Below are 19,683 nucleotides of genomic sequence, written 5' to 3'. Positions count from 1 at the left end.
GTTGCAGTGGCATTACATTCCAGAGTCAGTCTCAAAACTGGGAGGAAAAGTGGGAGGTCTCAGCTCTTTATTTATTTAGTTTTTTCAGTCCAGACATTTGTGCTGTTGCTAAAATGGAAAGGGAAAATGGTTTCTAGTGCAGTCTGTTGCTACCAGTTCCTTATGCTAACCTTCCAAATGCAAAACAAAATTAATTTCAGGAAATGGAACATTAGTAACACAGCAACACAGCTCCAGTACCTCAAGACAAAGAAGAAATCAACTGCTTTTGGAAATGTGCCCAGGTGTGAATTACTGGAAATAGTTGCTGTTTAAGCCTTTCTTAAGAAAAAAAAATGAGGTAGAAAAAGACTTGTTTCCTTCACAAAATATAAATCCAGGCACCATACTTTATTTTCAGAATCATGGACATTGTTATCGCTGTTGGTTAAAACAAAGAAAATGTAGGCCAGCTAGGCAAGAATATACAACTTACTGTATTTAAGTGAGTGGGGAAGAGGTCATTTATTTATTTATTTTTATCTTACATTTGTTGACCAGGATAGTCTAACTGGATTTATGTCCATTTTCAGTAGAGTCCCGGGGAGATAAGCTCCAAGAGATTACTAGACTACTAACATACAGGTACTAGTTGTTATACACTTAAATACTACAAATTTTAAACAGTTTAGGAATCTTCACAGTTTATACAAAAGACATGTTACAAGCATTAGATAAGATACTTTAGACTTTATGTACAAGACTTCATTAGTAACTAGAAAGTAATTGTTAAACAAATGCATGCTTCAAGTTTCAACAGTTCAGCAATGTCGGTTACCAGTGTGTAAATGGAATTTGGGCAAGCTGTAACATGTTTACATTCACATAGCCACATTCACAGCCTTCATTCTAGATAACAAACTTAGAAGAAGGCTGGAGAATAACACATTATGTGAACCTCTGGCATTAAGACAAGTGCAGAACGCTGAAGCAGTAATTTATTCTACAAAGATTTTTTTTTTTTAGTTTGTTAGAAAGTCTGACAGAATATTTGTTTTGTGCTAAGGGGAATATCTAAAACTCATAAGAGAAAAGGGATGCATTCAGACTGTCACACCTCTTTGCAATCACCCTCTTGCTCCTCTGGCAAGAGTAGATGTTGGCATCACAAGAAATTATGCTATAGTTGTCATGACAACCTTCTCTTACAAAAGGGAACATGATAATCCATGAATGCCTAGTCCTTATATGAAGCAGTAGAACAGTCCTATAACTGCCTGAAATTATGACTGATGGCATTAAATTATGGGAACTGTAGATTTACTAGTGAACAGATACATGGCCACTGATTCTATACGTCCATCCATCCATCCATCCATCCATCCATCCATCCATCCATCCATCCATCACTCCATCCATCCATCCATCTCTCTATATATCCTTCCAACGTCTGATTACTCACTTTATCATTTACTCGGTTATACTGGTGCTGGAACCTTTACTGGTTGTCAGCAAGTGTAAGGTATTGAAGCTCATTTTGGATAGAGTGCTGGCCTAAAGCAGACCACAAATGCCCACTCACTCACTCACTCACTCACTCACTCACTCACTCACTCACTCACTCACTCACTCACTCACTCACTCACTCACTCACCCACTCACTCACTCCCTGCACACCTACAGGTAAGTTAAAGAATGACAATTCACTGCAGCTTGTTAACAAGGAAATGCCACAAAGCATTACTGCCTCTTTTCTAAAGGAGTCAGGAGCACACTCTGGTAAGGTAGCTTGTACAGAAGTATGCAGCATGCAAACAGAGATTAAAGGAATGAAACTCACAAGTGTTTAATTGACTATATTTACTCAAAATATAATCTTAACCCCTGTACTAAACCATCAGACTTGTTAAACCATCAGGCTTTCTATGACATTTCTGTTGGCACCCTGATCTTCTATAGATGTTAATTGAATCACTACAGCATATCAGCTTTCTAAACTGAATGCCAAAATACCTAAACTTCTCTTGGCTAAAGCAGGAAAACAACAACTAAACCCTTGCTCTCTGAGTGTGTGTGTGTGTGTGTGTGTGTGTGTGTGTGTGTGTGTGTGTGTGTGTGTGTATATGTGTATTTTGGGGAAATTTGTCATCTACATACACTTAGCTTTTACCACTTCAGGCAACCTATATTTTATCATGTTGACTTCAGCTATCAAACCTTCTGCCTCTCTTGTTTAATATTTCAGAATTTAGTTTTTTTCTCAGTATTATTGATGTTGCTATAATTCTACTGACATTGTGGGATTACTAGGAAATATTTCTACAGCATTGGTGATAACCCTGAGCTTACCAAAAATATTAGAGGAGTCCTGCCAATAGCCTGAGCTTACTACAGATGGTACAACTGTCCTGTTGATACACTCAATGTGTATAAATATTATTACAGTCTTCCTGATACCTTGAACTTACAGAAATATTACTACAGTGCCGTTGGTGTCTTCCTGCTCTAACATAAGTCAATACTATCCAATCGCTTGGTGGTGTCATCTCTCACCCATATGTGGGTCAGTGACAGAGGGCTCGCTTCATCCTGGGTTTGAAGGTACACAGAAGGATGTCACTTGCTTTTAAAACTGAGAAGAATGATAAAAAACAGGAGTTAAGTTCCTTAAAAATGTTTAGCATACTTTCGCCCCTCCTTCTTCAGACTAATTCTGATCATCTTCACTACAAGCAAACTACCCCCTCATTAACCTGCTTGCCAGGTGTCTGGGTTATGCCATTAAGGCATGGTATGGTGAGTCAGATAACAGTGGATAGGTTCCTCTGCTAAGCCTAGCAAGGGACAGGAATATCAGCAGTTAAAGTGATGTATTATCCTGTTATCATCTTACTTTTGTCAGAAATGCTGTCCCCTTTTTAATCTCGGAGCTTGATGTACATTAATTTGCTGAACTGCATGCACTGTTGCTTGCAATGAAGGCATATGTTCTTTTTCCATACAAATGAGCTGAAACTTGTCCTGGCCTATGTCAACTGTCAATTTAGCAGTGACCTTTCCCAACCACATTTCCTGGAAACCAGAACAGTCCACTGTGTGCACAATCCTTCATGACTTGTTCCACTTTTTGTTAACCTAAATCCATCACTAAACCAGGGGTGCTGAAATTGCCATCGGGCATCTAATTTCTGCACTAGTGGGCAAACGTGTTCTTCAGATGTAACAAATGCTTACTAAAATTGCAAAGTCTGACTATGTTGAGAAAATGTCAGTTCAGCCATTTTGTGCCTCTGTTTAACTATAAAGAGTATACTTTTAGTTTTAGGCATGTTGCTTCCTCATTTTCATCATGCTTTGTATACATTTTGTTAGAAGAGTATTAGTAGATTCTGCTTCTTTAAGTTTAATATTTTGTCACTTTGTTTTTAATGTGAGCTGCTTTGGTAGTTTAGTCACCCTTTTCTTGTCTCCCTACAGCACTGTTATGATGCACTGTTTATTACAAAGCATCATGGTTCATTAAGAATTATGACATAAACACAATATTATGACAAAAAGACTTAGGCAATGAAAAGACTTTACACCCATGAGAGTGGATTCTGTTTTCATGGAAATATCAATGTCAGACCTCGTGTTTACTGGCCTGGTCCCACTAGCTAAAGTCCACAGCAGGTCTACCAGCTACTTTCCAACCTCCCCCCAGCTTACTCCATTATTGATGGGAGCTGTTCATGGATCTTGAAGGTGTCCTGGGGTTTCAGCTGTGCTTCCATCTGGGGGGCATTTTTTTAATGACCTACTCACTCTCTTTCCCCACTCACCATGCTCATAGATTACATCCGAGGGCAACACCCTTCTTTGGACCACGCCTCCCCTTAGGGAGCATATGAGTAAGTGCCCGCCCATCCTTTCCCCTGCCACTCCATCAGTCAACAGTTATATTGATAAGAAATTGATACAAGACTGAATAGACAAAAAATATTTAAACAAAAGTCTGACTTCCATGTTTCTCGTAAAAGCAATAATGGCTCAGTTAGAACAGCAGTACAGACCATCTCTTTTAAAGTCGCAGTTAGAGATAACATTCAGGCAGATATTGTAGCTCTCTCAAAAAATATTGCACATTATGACTTGGATCTACAAAACTGTGACTGAAAGATCACAAATGCACATTTATATTTATTTATTGTTATGTGGGGTGAGTCTCTTGCATTTCTGAACTCCCACTACTTAAGATAATAACCTCAAGACTATCATTACTCAGAGAAAAGGCAAATATTTGGCTTCTGAAAAAAAATTAAAGTATGTGCTTTTCTCATGTCTCTGACAAACTTTGATTTATTATACATCACAGCTTGCCTAAATTTGGACAGTTTGAATGCCTTATGAGGGTAGTAGCATGAGTGCATTTCCCTTCATATTAACAACCCTGAGTGGCACATATTTGGTAAGGGCTCAGTTTTTTCTGATGTTTAATAAAACATCTGAGAAGAGTCCACTTAAATTTGAGTACTGACCATTAAGGCACATAAGCCGTCTAGAGGGCAGTTGGCCCCTCTGCGGTTGCTTCCTCTGTATTACTACTGCCTGATGTGTGACTTTTAATACTAGTCTGGCTCATTCGTCGAGTACAGCTGCAATCTGCTGAACAAGCCACAGGTGTATCCAGCGCCAAAGAGTCATATGCAGGTGGTGGACTGATCTCTGCAACCACTTCAATGCGGTTTGGTGCTCTTTCTCTATGTTCATTGTCACTGTTCTCCTGCCTTGGATGTACATAAGTCTCTGAAGGAGAATTATCCTCTGTGTCATCTGTGGCCTTCGTTTTCTCTCTCTGCCGGCGTCTCAGTACAATGATGCCGACGGCAATGAGATCGATTACCAGTTCACCCATCTCTACTACAGAAAGGACTGAGGAGCCAAACCACAAACTCCATTGGCTGCCCATGTTAGATAGCAAGGTCACGACCTGTAGCAGGATGCAGACAGAATTAATCAGACCACAGAGCAATAATTATGGTTGCACAAATACAAAAAAGAAAGTGTAAAAATTAGCATGGCAAGAACTTACGTTAAATGAGGGAGATTCCCCTGTTGTTTTATAGCTCAATTCATAGAAGTAGATATTCAGCTTCGCAATAACTTTTCTGCAAGTAAAAGAAAAACATGATGCAGTAAATGAGAAGAAATTGTTTTACGAGATCTGACATTTACTGGTAGAGACATAAATACACATATACCTTTCACTAAAGTGTATATAAATATATGCAGTTCTTCTAAATCATCCCCAGACATTATATAATTGCAGTATCCTTCTGAAGACTTGCTAGTTAGAGGACCTGCATTAAAAATGCCCTTCTCTAAACCAGCCTACAAACAGATTATCTGTACATCCATCCATCCAGCTGTCAGGATGGTTAATTACAACATAGCATTTATATAGGCACTCATGAAAACCGAGTAATGGTTTAAGACTAACCAAGCAGTACAAGCTTCAGGTTTGTGGATGTGGAAGGAAACTGGAGGAAATCCCTGTGAGCATAAACCACCCCAAAAAACTGCAGACTTTACCCAGATATCACCTGATGTCAGAATTCAAGCCAAAGCTGTAAAGCAGCACTTATGACTATTCAGATACCAAAGGACATATTTATATAGATAAAATCTGCTTTAAAACACTCCCACCTCACTAGTCTATAGGAGTATAATTTCACTGTGAAGGTCACACAGTAAGTAAGATGTAATTTCACTTTTATTTTTGAATAAAATTAAAATCTTATACTGAATTTTTATTCACTACTTTCCAACTTATCAGAAATAGTAGGAAAAAATAAACATGCAACTGCCCTAATAGCAGAAAGAGGTGTTAAGACCTCCTTTAAATTGATTTGGGAGGAAAGGTGGCTTCTCCAGTAAAACAGCTGTTCTCCAGTAAAAGAGCATTCCAAGTACTTCACCCCACTTTCCCCCTCACCCACATATTCCTTCTCTTGATTAAACATAGAGAAATATCTGCTGGCAGATGGAAATAAGCCTTTGTCTACCACTTCCGTCTATGTATCCACCCTCTTGGTAGCCGTCACCCCTTACTAGTTATCCTGTTGCTGTACACACCTAACCTACACAATTCTGAGCATAGCATCTTCCTGAGATCACATTCCAAAACCATTGCTAGGAATTTTTTGGCCAATGTCTATTCTGCAAAGAAAGATCTCATTTCAATCTTAATAGAAATATACATTTACAATTTGTATTTTAATTTTAAGCCATCTTAAATCACTTTTGTCATGGACTTTGGAATGCCATGCAATTTTCTCAGAGTATTTTTCCTGCTCTAAATTGAAAATGTTTAATGTCCTTAGTTTTCATTCATATTCATTCTGTCAGCAAAATATTTGTCTTTTTTCTCTAGTTTCTAACCCCTCTAAAGTGTCCTAATGCACCACTGGTCTCAACAATGCCATATAACACGGCATGTAAGGCTAGGTAAAATTAAAAATCTTACACTGAATTGTATTATACAGTACTTTCAACTTACCAAAAATAGTTGGCAAAAAATAACTCGATTTTCTAGCATTCAATCCATTGAGATATGAACCTAAGTAGTGACCACAGGGTGTCTGCAGTACATGCCATATGACTACTCATGAACGATGACCATGCTCTCAGGCACTTTGGCATCTATCCCATAATATATGCTCGTGTGTGTGTGTGTGTGTGTGTGTGTGTGTGTAAAAAAATGTCTCTTTAGCTACATCTACATTTTGAAAGGTATAAAAAAACATGAACATGGGAAAAAAGAGTGATTTAATATGTACAATATTTATGCAAAGGAGAACTAATCAACACAAAAAAACAGCACCAGAGATATTTGAAGAGAAATACAGGCAAAGGTATCCAAATATGGAAGTTTATCCTATACAAAAATTAAAAAAACAAAGGGGAAGTAGAAAAGAGGATTTTTAATGGAGAAGTTAAAGAAATAGAAACAGATTATGGATTACCTGTGAAATAAAGGATTTAGTGTAGAAGATCTAACTCTGGTAACATCACAGCATGATGGAAAAATGAGTTCCCAAATTAAGCAGAAACTGCTGGAGCGGGAAATATCGTATAGTTTCATATGAAGATACTTTGGAGACTTCCATGGGAAACCAGTATAAAAGTTCAGCTGGTGTTGCACAGCAAGGGAAGGAACAGGAAATGGTGGCAAGTCTGACACTGTCAATATTGTGGAGTGATAAGCCAGTGAGTTCCCGTATGAAAGAGCAACAGACGACACAGGATGAAGCTGAAGAGAATATGTCACAGGAAGATGTTCTGGAACTTTCTGTAGAATGCCCGCAAGAAACAAAGAACAAAGAATGTGCCCTTAGTTTAGAAGAAATGATCTATGGGAATAGTTGCTTGATTTAATAGAGATGGATAGACTTATTAAGATCAATGAAAGAAACAGATTGCAGAAAGTCAGTAAGAGCCAACATGTTAGATGTCTGATAAAAAAATGAACACAGTAATCAGGACTGTTCATAGAAATTCATGTAATATAACAGAAGTAAATAATATATATTACTGTGCAGCTAAATTAACAACAGAAAAACACAAGCACAAAAACACAGAGCAGTAAAGGAAAGGAAGGGGATAAATCAAATACCATCATGGAAGAATGGAACAGTGAAAACTATAAAGCAATTAAGACAAGAAGTGTTGCTATTAGAAGAATACAGAAGAGGGAATAGATCAACAAAAATACTTAGAAAGATACAAGTGATAAAAGAAACGTGCAATATCAGAACAGACCAGGATCTGTCATAGACTATTGCAAATAATAAACTAAAGATATCAGCACAGGCAGAAAAACTTAGAAGATATGCAGATAAATAAGCATTTCATTGATGATCCAAAAAAGTTTTATAGAAAATTGGGAAACAAGGCAAAAGGAATAGAAACACCACCAAAGAAAGAACAAATAGACATGTTTTGGTGAAATATCTAAAGACCTTGTGGAACATAAAGATGCTGAATGGATAGAAGAAATAAAAGAAACAGTAAGAAGGTCAAATATACAGGATATGAAATGAGAACAGCCAGATAAATTGAAACTAAATTAGAGAAAACTTCTAACGAGAACACTCCAGTCCCAGTGGCAGCACCTAACTTCTGGCTAAAAGTATCAACATCTTTACATGAAGATTTAGCACTGAGTGAGAAATATTTATATGCGCACCCTGAACAGATTCCAGTCTAGTTAATAACAGGAAAAATAATACTCCTAAGAGTGAATCTGCAAGCTATCCTAAAATATATAGACCAATAACGTTCGATGTATAAACTGGAATTGATGCTGACAGAGTTTATAGTCATTTCGAAGAAAACTCAATCATGGCAATAGAACAAAAGGGTAATAAAAGAAAGTCATATGGAACAAAGGATCATTTGTTGTTAAATAAAGTCATAATGAAGAACTGTAAAAAAGGAAAGAATCTAAGTGTATCATGGATAGACTACAAAAAAGCATTTGACAGCATCCCACATTCATGGATAAAGGAGTGCTTACAAATGTATAAGATACACCCTACATTGATCGATTACATTACAGTGACTATGAAACAATGGCAAACCAGTTTCAAGCAAAGAAATGATGAAGGGACGTATTCCAGGATGACTCTTGGTCACCGCTGCTCTTTTGTCTTGCCCTTAACCCATTAAGCTGTCTACTTAACAGATTAGGTCATGGTTACAGTTTGGCTCCCAGAAAACAACAAAGTGTAAGGACTTCTCAGCTTCTGTTTGTGCATGATCTAAAACTGTATAGCTCATCAGATGAGGAACTAAAAGCACAACTGCAAGTGGTCAAAACTTTCTCAGATGATGTAAGAATGCCATTTGCTCTTGATAAATGTGCAAAAGCAACCTTTAAATCAGGAAATCTGCAGTACCAGGAAAATATCAGTATGGGACAGGAATGTGATATAAAGGAACTTGAGCAGGAAGGAGTGTATAAATATTTGGGAATTTATGAAAACATGAACATGAACAAATGTGAATAAAACTCAGAGCTGTTGGACATGCTCCACTTAAAGAAATCCCTCCGAGCTACAAGCTCTAGGGACCTAAATCTTGTCACCACAATAAACAGACCATGCTGGAGGGATAGATTCCTGTCCCAGAGACTTCCCATACTCTGGAACAAACTATTTATCTATGTTAAACAAAGCTCCTCATTAGCATTCATCAAGAAAAATTTTGATATTTGGATGGGAGATAGGAAGTTCACCCCGGGGATCACTTCTGTGGCTCCGATCGATAGGGGCACAGGAAAATAATTTTCTTGGGTGGCAAAAGTCAGGGTACCTTTTTGGCTAGGCTGATATAGGCCCTAGGGCCAATAGCCTAGTACCTATCTATGAACCTATGATATCTAGGAGCAAATTCCAAGCTATAAACCAGTTTGTCCTTCCTGTTCTAACTTAACAGTTTTGGGGTGATTGACTGACCTCAGAAGGTACTGGATCAGATCAGTTGGACAGGAAAACAAGAAAAATGTTTCATGCTTATCAAATGATTTATAAAAATTAGTGTATACCAAGATTATGTATTCCCTGTTCTGAAGGAGATATGGGCCTCCTCAAAATTGATTACATATATAGATCTGTAAGTTTAGGACTCCATACATATCTGCTGACCTCACAAGATCCAAACATAGTGAAAGTTTTAAAACATGAGGAGAACAAGTCTAAGATGAGTTCTCTACTTAATTTAGCTGAAGCATATAGATGTCAAGCAGGAATGGAAATCAAACCAGAAGTAGACAAAAGTCAGGCAGCAACTGAATGTTCTAAAAAAAACAAAAGAAAGAATATAAAGTGAAAGATCAGATAAGAAGGCAAGAAATGTGGAAAAGGCATAAATATAGTTGCAAGTATAGAAACTCCTGGAACAACCTCGTGATGATCAGGATCTGATGCAGGAATGGTTATGGAGAGGTAAATTTAAACCAGAAGATGAAAGGTTAATATTAGCAGCCCAAGATAGTGAGCTATGTTCACCCTGGTTTACAAAGTCCAATGAACATGTCGGAGAAACAGACAAATGCAGGCTTTGTAAAACAGAATTGGAAACAGTCGCACCTCTCGTTGCTGGTTCCAATATACTAATGGCAGAAGGACTGTATACTGAAAGACATAATAATGTGACAAGACTGTTGAATTGGGTATTGTGCAAACATTATAATATAGAAGTAGTTGAGAAACATTTGAAACATAAACCACAAAGCATTATAGAAAATGATGAAGTTTATATCACATAGGATGATCCATTACCAACAGTTCAAAAAAGAGATGCAAGAAAACTAGATATTGTAGTCCATGAAAAAAGACTGAGAGAAACACAAAGTCATAAAATACCAGGATTTGCAGGCAGAAATGATGACAGTGTGGAAGAAAGATACCCAGACAGTTCCAATAGTAGTAGGAGCAGCGGGTCTTATAAAAAAAATGTGTAGTCATATTTAGATATGTTACCGATATATATATATGTCCAATTGAATTGCAGAAGGATTCAATTCTAGGTACATTTCAGGTGCTGCACACTTTTGGCTGACATCAAAGATTGAAACAGTACTAATTTCATGAACTTTAATCATACATTGTCTTAGGGATGGGGTCCATTCCCATCATGGTATTAGCAACTCAAAAGACTTGGAAAAATTAAACTGATAGATACATAGGCAAACAAATACTGTAGATAGGTATACAGACAGATACGTGTAGATAGATTAACTATGCATATAAATAATTACAGCTGATATAGATATGGATAATTATATTTGATTATTTGGAGTCCATGCTGTGTGATATCGATTCATATCAGAAATCACCTAAAACAACTTAGTGTATAAAAAAACTGATACATATGAAGGAAACAATGTATTGAATTACACACAAGTCAAAGAACTAAACAAAATGAAACTAAGCTCACCACTAAAACCAAACAAAGTGGTGCAATAGTGCTCAAATAAAGCAGTTTAAAACCAAAAAGAGCACTAATGTTGTGAGTCCTCAGAAATACATTTATTGCAATAAATTTATTTCTGAGGACTCACAACATTAAGCTCATCACTAAAGTGATTAATAAAAAACAGTAGCTCAAAGGTCACACAACCATGGGAAAGTAGGCATCTCCATTAAGTGTTAGCATGCAATTTAGTTAAATAAGAGCTCATTTTTCAACAAAAAACAATGTCATTCTTAGTTACAGAAGTGCTTTGCTATACAGATTTTTCAATCGCGTTTCATCCTGGATGGATTTGTTGAAAACAGCTTCTCTGTAAAAACATGCTCCCATAAGGGGTCTATATTATGTGATTGAACAATCTCTTCTTCGAACACATAATAATCAACACATATACAGCGAACGCTGTAAACTGCGAATGGCCACATCCTCAAATGTTTTCCTCGGGAAAAAATTCAGTTGGCTGTTATTGGGAACTGCCCTTTTCTTCAATGTAGAGTAATCTCAGAGTTGGTATATTTAGTTAGGGAGGGGTGTGGAGGCACAGTCCCTCACATCGGGGAGTGTGGCAGGTGAAGCCCCCCACTTAATTTGTGTTTTAAAGTTTGTTTTTTTTATTTTACAGCCACATGAATTTTTTCCCAGAGGAAAAAATTTGAGGACGTGGCCGTTCGCTGTATACATGTCGATTATGTATTTGAAGAAGAGATTCTTCAATCATATAATATAGACCCCCCCCCCTGTAAGACATGCTTCCATGTGATGTGCTTCAGAAATGATGACCTCAAGTTCTTTAGAATCCATTTCATGGAAATTATACCTGAGTGGTATCAGAATCTGGGGACACTATTGTATGTGATGTGTACCTAAATCATGACCTCAGGGTCTGAGGAAACCATCATGTGTGATATGTGCTCAAGTCATGACCTCACGTTCTGTGAACACCATAGTATGTTAAATCTATCTCAGTAATGAACTCAAGATCTAAAAAGATATGTGACAGAGCCATGACCTCAGATTCTTTGGACACCATAATGTAATATCTACACATAACCCATTATCTCAGCATCTGAGGAGACTATTGTATGTCTCATGTACTTTAGCCATGACTTGAGGGTCAGAGGAGATCACTGAATATATGTCCAGAGAAATGACCTCAAATTTCTTTAACCACAGTATATGATTTGCTTCTTGGCAATAGCCTAAAGGTCTGTGGAAACCATGATATTTGGTATGTAGCAGATCCAAGACTTCAGGTTCTTTAGAGAGCACAGTGTATGATTTGTACCTAAGCAGTGTTATCACCTTCCTTAGAGACCATGGTATGTGAGATATACTTCAACAATGACCTCAGGTTTCTTGCTGTCTGTGGTTTTCAAACTATTGTATGGCTGTATGTTGAGGGGGCTTATGGATTTGAGAGGTTAAAAGTGATTCTCATGAAAGAATGTAGTGGAGTACAAGCTAAATCTTAAAAAAAGACTTTGTAAACCTACATATCTGGCTCAGGAACTCTTGTCAGGGATCTAGCAGTGGTAAGAAGTGGGATATGAGCAGATGACAAGGGCCACAAGATACAGTGGTGGATTGGAAGTGATGGTGTTTAACTCTGTTTGCCAAAATAAACTGCAAGACTTGGTTGAAGAACTTCCCTTCAAAAGGGTGAGGGGTGACAATTACAGGACAGCATCACTAAGAAGAAGACACAGACATAAGGTATGCCATATAAAATCGCTCAGACATTACCATGCCTACTCATGTTAAATAAAATATTAGCTTATGGACATGTTTGCAACCAACAGCAGCAGACTTCAGCTGTACCAGTTCAAAAGAGAGGGATTGTCAGGCCCATATACTTTTAAACCTTTCAGCTTGTACAGTATAGTATAAAAATAATGCAGGAAGTCAAAATGGAGTTTATTCAGAATGACACATGGGAGCTGCTTCCTTTAGCTATGGAACAATATGGTTTGTTAAAGGGAGACCTTGCCTTCTGAACCTTGTGGCATTCTTTGAAGAATGAACAACAGAAGTTGATGAAAGGCTGGCACTTCAGATTATTTATATGGACCATTGCTAACGCGTTAAACAATATTCAATATAAGGAAATACTTGACAAATGAATACCATGAAATATCTACTCATATCTAAATTGTAGGAGTAAAACATGAAATAAGTGACAGGACATGACACATTGAGTTACGAAAGTTACCTTTCTGTCATAATAACAGATCACTAGTGATGCCTTGTAGGACTCTAGCCAGGGGTCACTTCTTTCCAGAATATTCTTTTAAGATACAACACTGGGAACTAGGCTGTAGATAACCAAAGATGCTAATAACTGCAACTTAGGTAACATAATCACTTAAATAAAGAAATTTCCTAGATGGTATACAACAAAATAACATACCTATTGTGTAGTAGTTATGACCTCAGCTTTAATATCAGTAAAAGAAACATTGTGATGGCAGACAACACATCAATCATGATAACAAGACAAATGGCCAAATCATAAAAAATGAAAACATCTTTAAAAATCTATGGCCAGTGGCGGAGAACAATTTAAGCTTGGACCACTATTTATTTACCAAAGTTAGGAAAGCATATCCTAAATTATGTAATTGTAAATGGCACATCTGTTCACTTGAGACACATCACTGCATGACTTTATACCGCACTCATCTGACTTGTTATTAAAAAGAGTGCTGTATATTTTCAGCCTTCAAAAAACACCTGAAAGAACTTAAAAAGGTTCAATTCCTTAACAGAAAAATCATAGGGTTGGAAAATTAATACTTTTCACAAAGGCTTCAGGAACTGTCATTTGGCCAGTTACTTGGAGGCAACCTCTGCTTGATCTGTAAGGCTATGTCTAATACATTTCTATCTGAAAGTCTGTGCACTGGAAAAGTTAATCCCAGATTAAGGAACCTAACATTAAAAATAAATATCAGTAATAACAAAAGTGACAGATGCACCATACAACAATTCGTATTTATCCTTTGTTCATTATGTTAGTCCCTCTAGACTAGTAGTTTCTTCTTAGGGGAGACCTGCGGTGGTATTTATATTATTGGGGGAAATTGCCAGGGCATCAGGAAACTTCCCCTGTTCCTTTCAATAGGTGCCACCAAGTAAGGCAAATGGGACCTCGCTTTAATATGTCATCTGAAGGACATCACACACAGGAGTACAGCATCATCACTTTCACTGCACTGCAGTGTTATTAATCTATCTCCCTGGTGTGGGAATAAAACCCACTACCTTCTAAACAAAGGCAAGTGTGCTACCTGTTGCAGTACTGACACTGCTAATCTCTAAGAATATGGACTAAGCTTCTCCTTATATGAGGAGAATTTGGTAATTAACTACTTAACAACCCTGACATTTATATATTTTTAAAGAAAAAAAATCAGTACTTCGTATAGGTGCACTGTCAAATGGTGGTCAGTCAGAAGAAATACACTTTACCCAGTCCAAAGGATTCCAGTGCTCGTAACAAATCAGTGTCCACTGTTTTAATAGCTCTGCCTTGTGGTCTTTTTTTCAGTACTCTTAAAATGATAAATATTTTCATCCTTACTAATAAGTGGTGATGATGATGATAATAATAATAATAATAATAATAATAATAATAATTCAAGTCACATAACAAAAATAAAAGCTATCAGAGACCATGAATATGCACTGCTGCAACCTTCATAAATGTCACAACAGTGACAAATCTGACACTGCATAAAATGTGCAACAAGATATAAATGAAGTGAGTGCATTAAATATAACATTTAAAATGCAAGATGAGGTCAGCGTTAAAAATATCAAAATAAACCCATGAGCTCATGCAGAATTCGTACTGGAATATAATATAACATGTTAGGTCTGAACATGGACATTGCTGCTTTGAACATAGACATTGCTGCCATCTAGTGGATAGATAATTAATATACCCTAATTCTAAAGAGTCATGTTCCATTGTACCAGTACTGATGGGTGATAAAATAATGACCGCTAGCTATCTCTGAAAAAAAATGTTGTAATGCAAGTTGACTAGCCACCTGGATAGGGTTTGTTTTGAGACCTGCCTGCTGGTTAGATTTTCTAAGTTATTTGACTAATGGAACCATGGCCTGAAGCTTAACACCAAAAAATATGTTATCATCTCCTTGGAAAAAAACTCAGTTCCCACGAATTACCACGTTGATGGGAGCCCACTGAATACTGAAGGGGCATAAGAGATCTGGGCACCCAGGTTGACAGCCGCCTCACCTTCGACCACCACATTGCCACTGTGATCAGAAAGTCCTTCTACGTGGCACGTTATAACAAAAGGTTTCTCATCCAAGAAGAAAGAGGTCATCATCCCTCTCTACTCATCCCTCATTAGACCAGTCATTGACTATAACACCTGTTTGGTATGTACCTGACCAGACACCTACAACAGCTGGTGAGGCCACAAAAGTACCTCACAAAAAGGATCCTAGGCCTTAAACACATGTCCTAATGGACAGACCCAAGAAACTTCAGCTGTTCTCAGCCTCTTATCGTCTACTTAGAGGTGATCTCTGCTTGACTTACAAAGCCATGTCTGACCCAGTCCTACTTGAAATTCTACACCTAAAGAAATCCCCCCCCCCCCGCCACACGCTCCATTTACTCATTACCACAATTAACAGAATATGTTGGAGGGACAGGTTCATCTCCCAAAGACTGCCCATACTCTGGAATAGGCTTCCAATTCATGTAAAGCAGAGCACCTCACTAGCCCTCTTCAAGAGAAATCTTGGCGAGTGGATGGGTAACAGAAAGTTCACTCCAGGGATTATTCTAGTTGCCCTATTGGATAAGGGCACTGTGAACTAACATCGGGTGGCATGGTGCCTGGGCAATTGCTTTGGGTTAGGCTTGTAAAGGCTCCAGGGCCATTAGCCTAGTACACACCTATGAACCTATGGAACACCATCTGAGCTTCCTGTGTTCATCCAGTAATTGTTGAAACTTTCACCTTTTCTGTGGTTTTTGGAAAGTAGACTTCCAGTTGGATCATCTGGATTAGAGGTGCATCAGAGACCATGGTTAGACCACAGAACTGGTAGGATAGTGTATGTTTTCTTGTTTTCTTTTGTTAAGGACCATTTGATTTTGGTGTTGTCTGTGACTATTGTGAACACTCCTGGTACCCATAAACTGCTGGAGGCCTGAATACCATAGATTTATTTATTATTTATTTCACATTTGTTTAACAGGAATGTCCAACTGGCCAAGTGGCCCTTTTTCAGTGGAGGCACAGGGAGAAAAGCTCCATTACAAAAACACATTACAAACAATACAATAAATTGATAACAATCAAGAATACATAACTTTAGCAAATATAGGTAGTAAATAGTTTATACATAAACAATAAAAAACTGAGAAAGTAATATAAAGTGGAGGAAAAAGAAAGTTAATAAATAGAGTTAGAAGTTTAGATTTAGAAGTTATTAAAGAGGAAGGTAACGACTTTTTGGGGTCCTGCATCAGTTATAAGAATGTGGCAAGCAATGGTCTTTTGAGTTACTCTAGTATGCATCCTACTTATGTGAAATACAACATTATAAAGGGGCAGTTAGTAAGGCTTAAAAGACTTACAAGCCATGAAGCAAAGTTAGATTTGTTAGTGCAGGAATTGCATTCTAGATTTAAAAACAGAGAGTACCTTTCTAAAATAGTCCAAGACATTATTAGTACAAGTGAAAGGGAGGGGCTTAGTGGAAACACACGAAACAAGGATTGGGTAACGTCCATGTTGTTAACCTTTACCTTAGACAGTAAAGAAATTAAAAACATTGTGTTCAACAACTGGAGAATATTAGTTTCAAATAGTGATCTTCAGATGGTAGTAGGAGAAGCCCCCATGTTTGTTAACACAAGAGGAAGGAATTTCAAATGTTAGAAAGTGGACAAAGAAAAAAGCCTTAAGGCAACATAGGTACTTTTAAATGTAAAAGTTGCAATTTTTGTAAATACATTTCAGAGGGAGCAGATTTTAATGTTGCAACTCAGAGCAAGATGTGGCACGTTCCAGGCATTTTTAATTGTGAATCTACCTTTGTGGTATACATGGCAAAATGATCCACTTGTTCTTCATTCTATATTGGGAAAACCAACAGGCAACTTAAAAACAAAATGTATGAACACTATTATGCCATCAAAAAGAAAAATTTAGATAATGCTCTTTACAAGCACACTTTAAACTGTGTGAGTAGCAATAACAGTGTTAAGTTTCTTTTTACAGTTATAGATCATGTTCCATTGGGCTTTAATGGAGACAGAGGTGGGGAACTAGATTTTAGAGAGTTTAAATCGCAGGTTTTATTAGATGCATGCAGGGCACCAGGGCTTAACAATGGTGTCACCTATACAGCTGTGTTGAAAAGAAAAGCTTATTATAACAAATGTAAATAGTTTATATGTTTGTTAGAAATATAGGCTTAATTTAAAATGCATTCTATTTAAACACATTTTAAACAGTTTTTACATTAAATTTAAGTAAAATGACATTTGATTGGTGTGATGTGTATTGATGATGGTATAAAAATGAGACAGTTTTTTAACACTTTGTTCTGATGAAGGCCTAATTATTGGGCTGAAAGCACTAAACCAGTGGATTAAAGTTCATTTTGTGTGATACAGTGCTCCATTATCACTTGTGGTTTTCTTTTTAAAGCTAATAAATAAACTAGCATGAAATAGCTTGTGCCATTATAGAGAAATGACAGATCAGTAGATAAATATCATGGTTTTGGTGGTAAATATTTATGAGATACATGCATGGTATAAATTCCTCTGACATTTATATGTTTGCTTTGTCCTTGTAAATATGCCTCTCTTGGACCATGAGTGGACCTGTGTCTGCTCCCAAGCATGGCCCTATATATCTGTTGTCAGGGTTTTTGTGTCCTCTGGTAGAGCAAAGGGTGTCTCTGGATTCTCAAGGATCTAGATTGCCAACCCCTTGAATTCCTTCGGCATAGCTAGGATAATGGCCAGTACAGTGTCTGTTGAGGTTTAGGGGGTGCTGGCAATGTTGTTGCAGTTTTTCAGTAACCACTGGATCCTATAATTTTTCCAGGGTAACCATAAGTACCGGAGAAGTCACATATCACAAAGATCTTGGTATCTTCCTGGCTGTCACGCTGTTATTTTCTTGCAAGAATTCCAAAAATGTAAAATAAATTGCTATTTGTCATGCCCTGCATGCCTTTTGGATGGTGACAGGTTGAACTTTTGGTAGTTGATTGAGATGTCAAGGCTGGTGAGAAAGGGCATGGAAGGCCTGAATCAGGTGATTGTCAATATAGTGGTAGTTATGTACCTCCTTTTACCCAGGTTACTCAAAGACTGTAGCCTTAGATTTCGGGAATACCCTGGGAGCAGTGGAGAGCCTAAAGGGAATGGTGTGAACAGGAAAGATTGGGATCTTGTTAGGAACCTTAGAAGTTTCCTGTGACACCAAAATATGGGAATGTGGAAGTAGGCATTCTTTATATCCAATGTCACTGAAATTGTTTTCAGCAACAAAGCTGGTAGCAACTTGAACTTCTTTACTACTAGAAACTGGGTCAAGTTTAGGAAGGTCAAAGATAGGCCATCAAAGACCATCCTTTCTCGGAATCCAGAACATTCTGGAGTACAACCATGTTCTTTTCTCTCTGTGTGGAACCACTTATATGAGGGCAGATGTGAGCAGTTGCTCCAGAACTTGACCTGCCAGAGTCTCTTGGTCTGGAGGGATGTAAAGGCTTTACGAAGGGTAGGAAACATGAACTGTTTATATTCTGACACAACCCGCTTCCTCTACCAGCTGTTTGTGGCCAGAAGGAACTACTGATTTTTGTAAAAAAAGGCTAATCTTCTTCCTACTAGATATGAGCAGATGAGGGGAGCATGAGAGAGGAGTTGGAGTTTTAAACAGTACCGAGGGAACCTGTTTTCAGAAACACAGGCCTGCTTCCTTTTTCTGTACCTTGTTGCATGCTCCTTTCTCTTATCCATCACCAAGTGCTTCTTTCATAAACCTTCTTTTGCTTAAACTGTTCAGATTGTGTTTGTTTTTTGTAAAAGGGTCACCGGCTGGAGACATGCTGTTATTCTTTGGGACTGATAAGTTAAATCGTCACTTTACCATTTGTTTGGACTTGCCCTTTTCTTCTACTTTTTTTAAAGATTTCTTGTGAAGGTTGACAAAATAGCAGACACATGTCCAAAAGGATGTTGTAGATTTGTTCCCGAAATCCCCAGGGAAAAGGCTGGATCCTTAACATTATGCCTCCTAATTGCTCTGCCTGAGGCCACCCCCATGGCAGATGCATCTGTAGCTCCATTGCCACCTCAAGCCATGTTTTTGCACTTTAATTGGTACCTGAATCAAATTTGATAACCATACACCAAATGTCATTTCTGACATAGTTTCTATCATTTTCCTCAATTTCTACCTATGCCCAAGATGGCTTTTGTATAGAGTTTCTTGCCAAACATATCCAGTAATATGCTTTCTTTAGTAATGGATAGATTGTTATTAATTAAGACTACCTTATTACAGGAAATATTTTATCAGGGTCAGTTGTAGGAGATTTTGGAAAGATAATGAAGCTTGTCGTCTACCAGATATAAAAACTATTAGGTTTCTGAAGAACTGGAGGTTAGAAATTTAGT

General features: G+C 37.6%; 1 protein-coding gene across 2 annotated transcripts in view; it reads right to left on the bottom strand.

Moving 5' to 3' along the window:
* Positions 1 to 2,706: 2,706 nt before the first annotated feature.
* Positions 2,707 to 19,683, bottom strand: part of SCNN1A (sodium channel epithelial 1 subunit alpha) — a 307,957-nt gene continuing 290,980 nt past the window's right edge. For both annotated transcript variants that reach the window (XM_044079561.1, XM_044079562.1), the window contains 2 exons: positions 5,051 to 5,126; positions 2,707 to 4,948 (listed from right to left, as the gene is read on the bottom strand). In XM_044079561.1, the coding sequence (XP_043935496.1) occupies positions 4,517 to 4,948; positions 5,051 to 5,126 (508 nt within the window). In that variant the 3' untranslated portion in view covers positions 2,707 to 4,516. The remainder of the gene's footprint in view (positions 4,949 to 5,050; positions 5,127 to 19,683) is intronic.

This window comes from Protopterus annectens, chromosome 8.part0 (assembly GCF_019279795.1).
Source record: "Protopterus annectens isolate FY-2018-M chromosome 8.part0, PAN1.0, whole genome shotgun sequence".
Classification (NCBI taxonomy): domain Eukaryota; kingdom Metazoa; phylum Chordata; order Ceratodontiformes; family Protopteridae; genus Protopterus; species Protopterus annectens.
The sequence above is the reverse complement of the archived record's forward strand: the minus strand, read 5'-3'. Positions and strand labels throughout refer to the sequence as shown.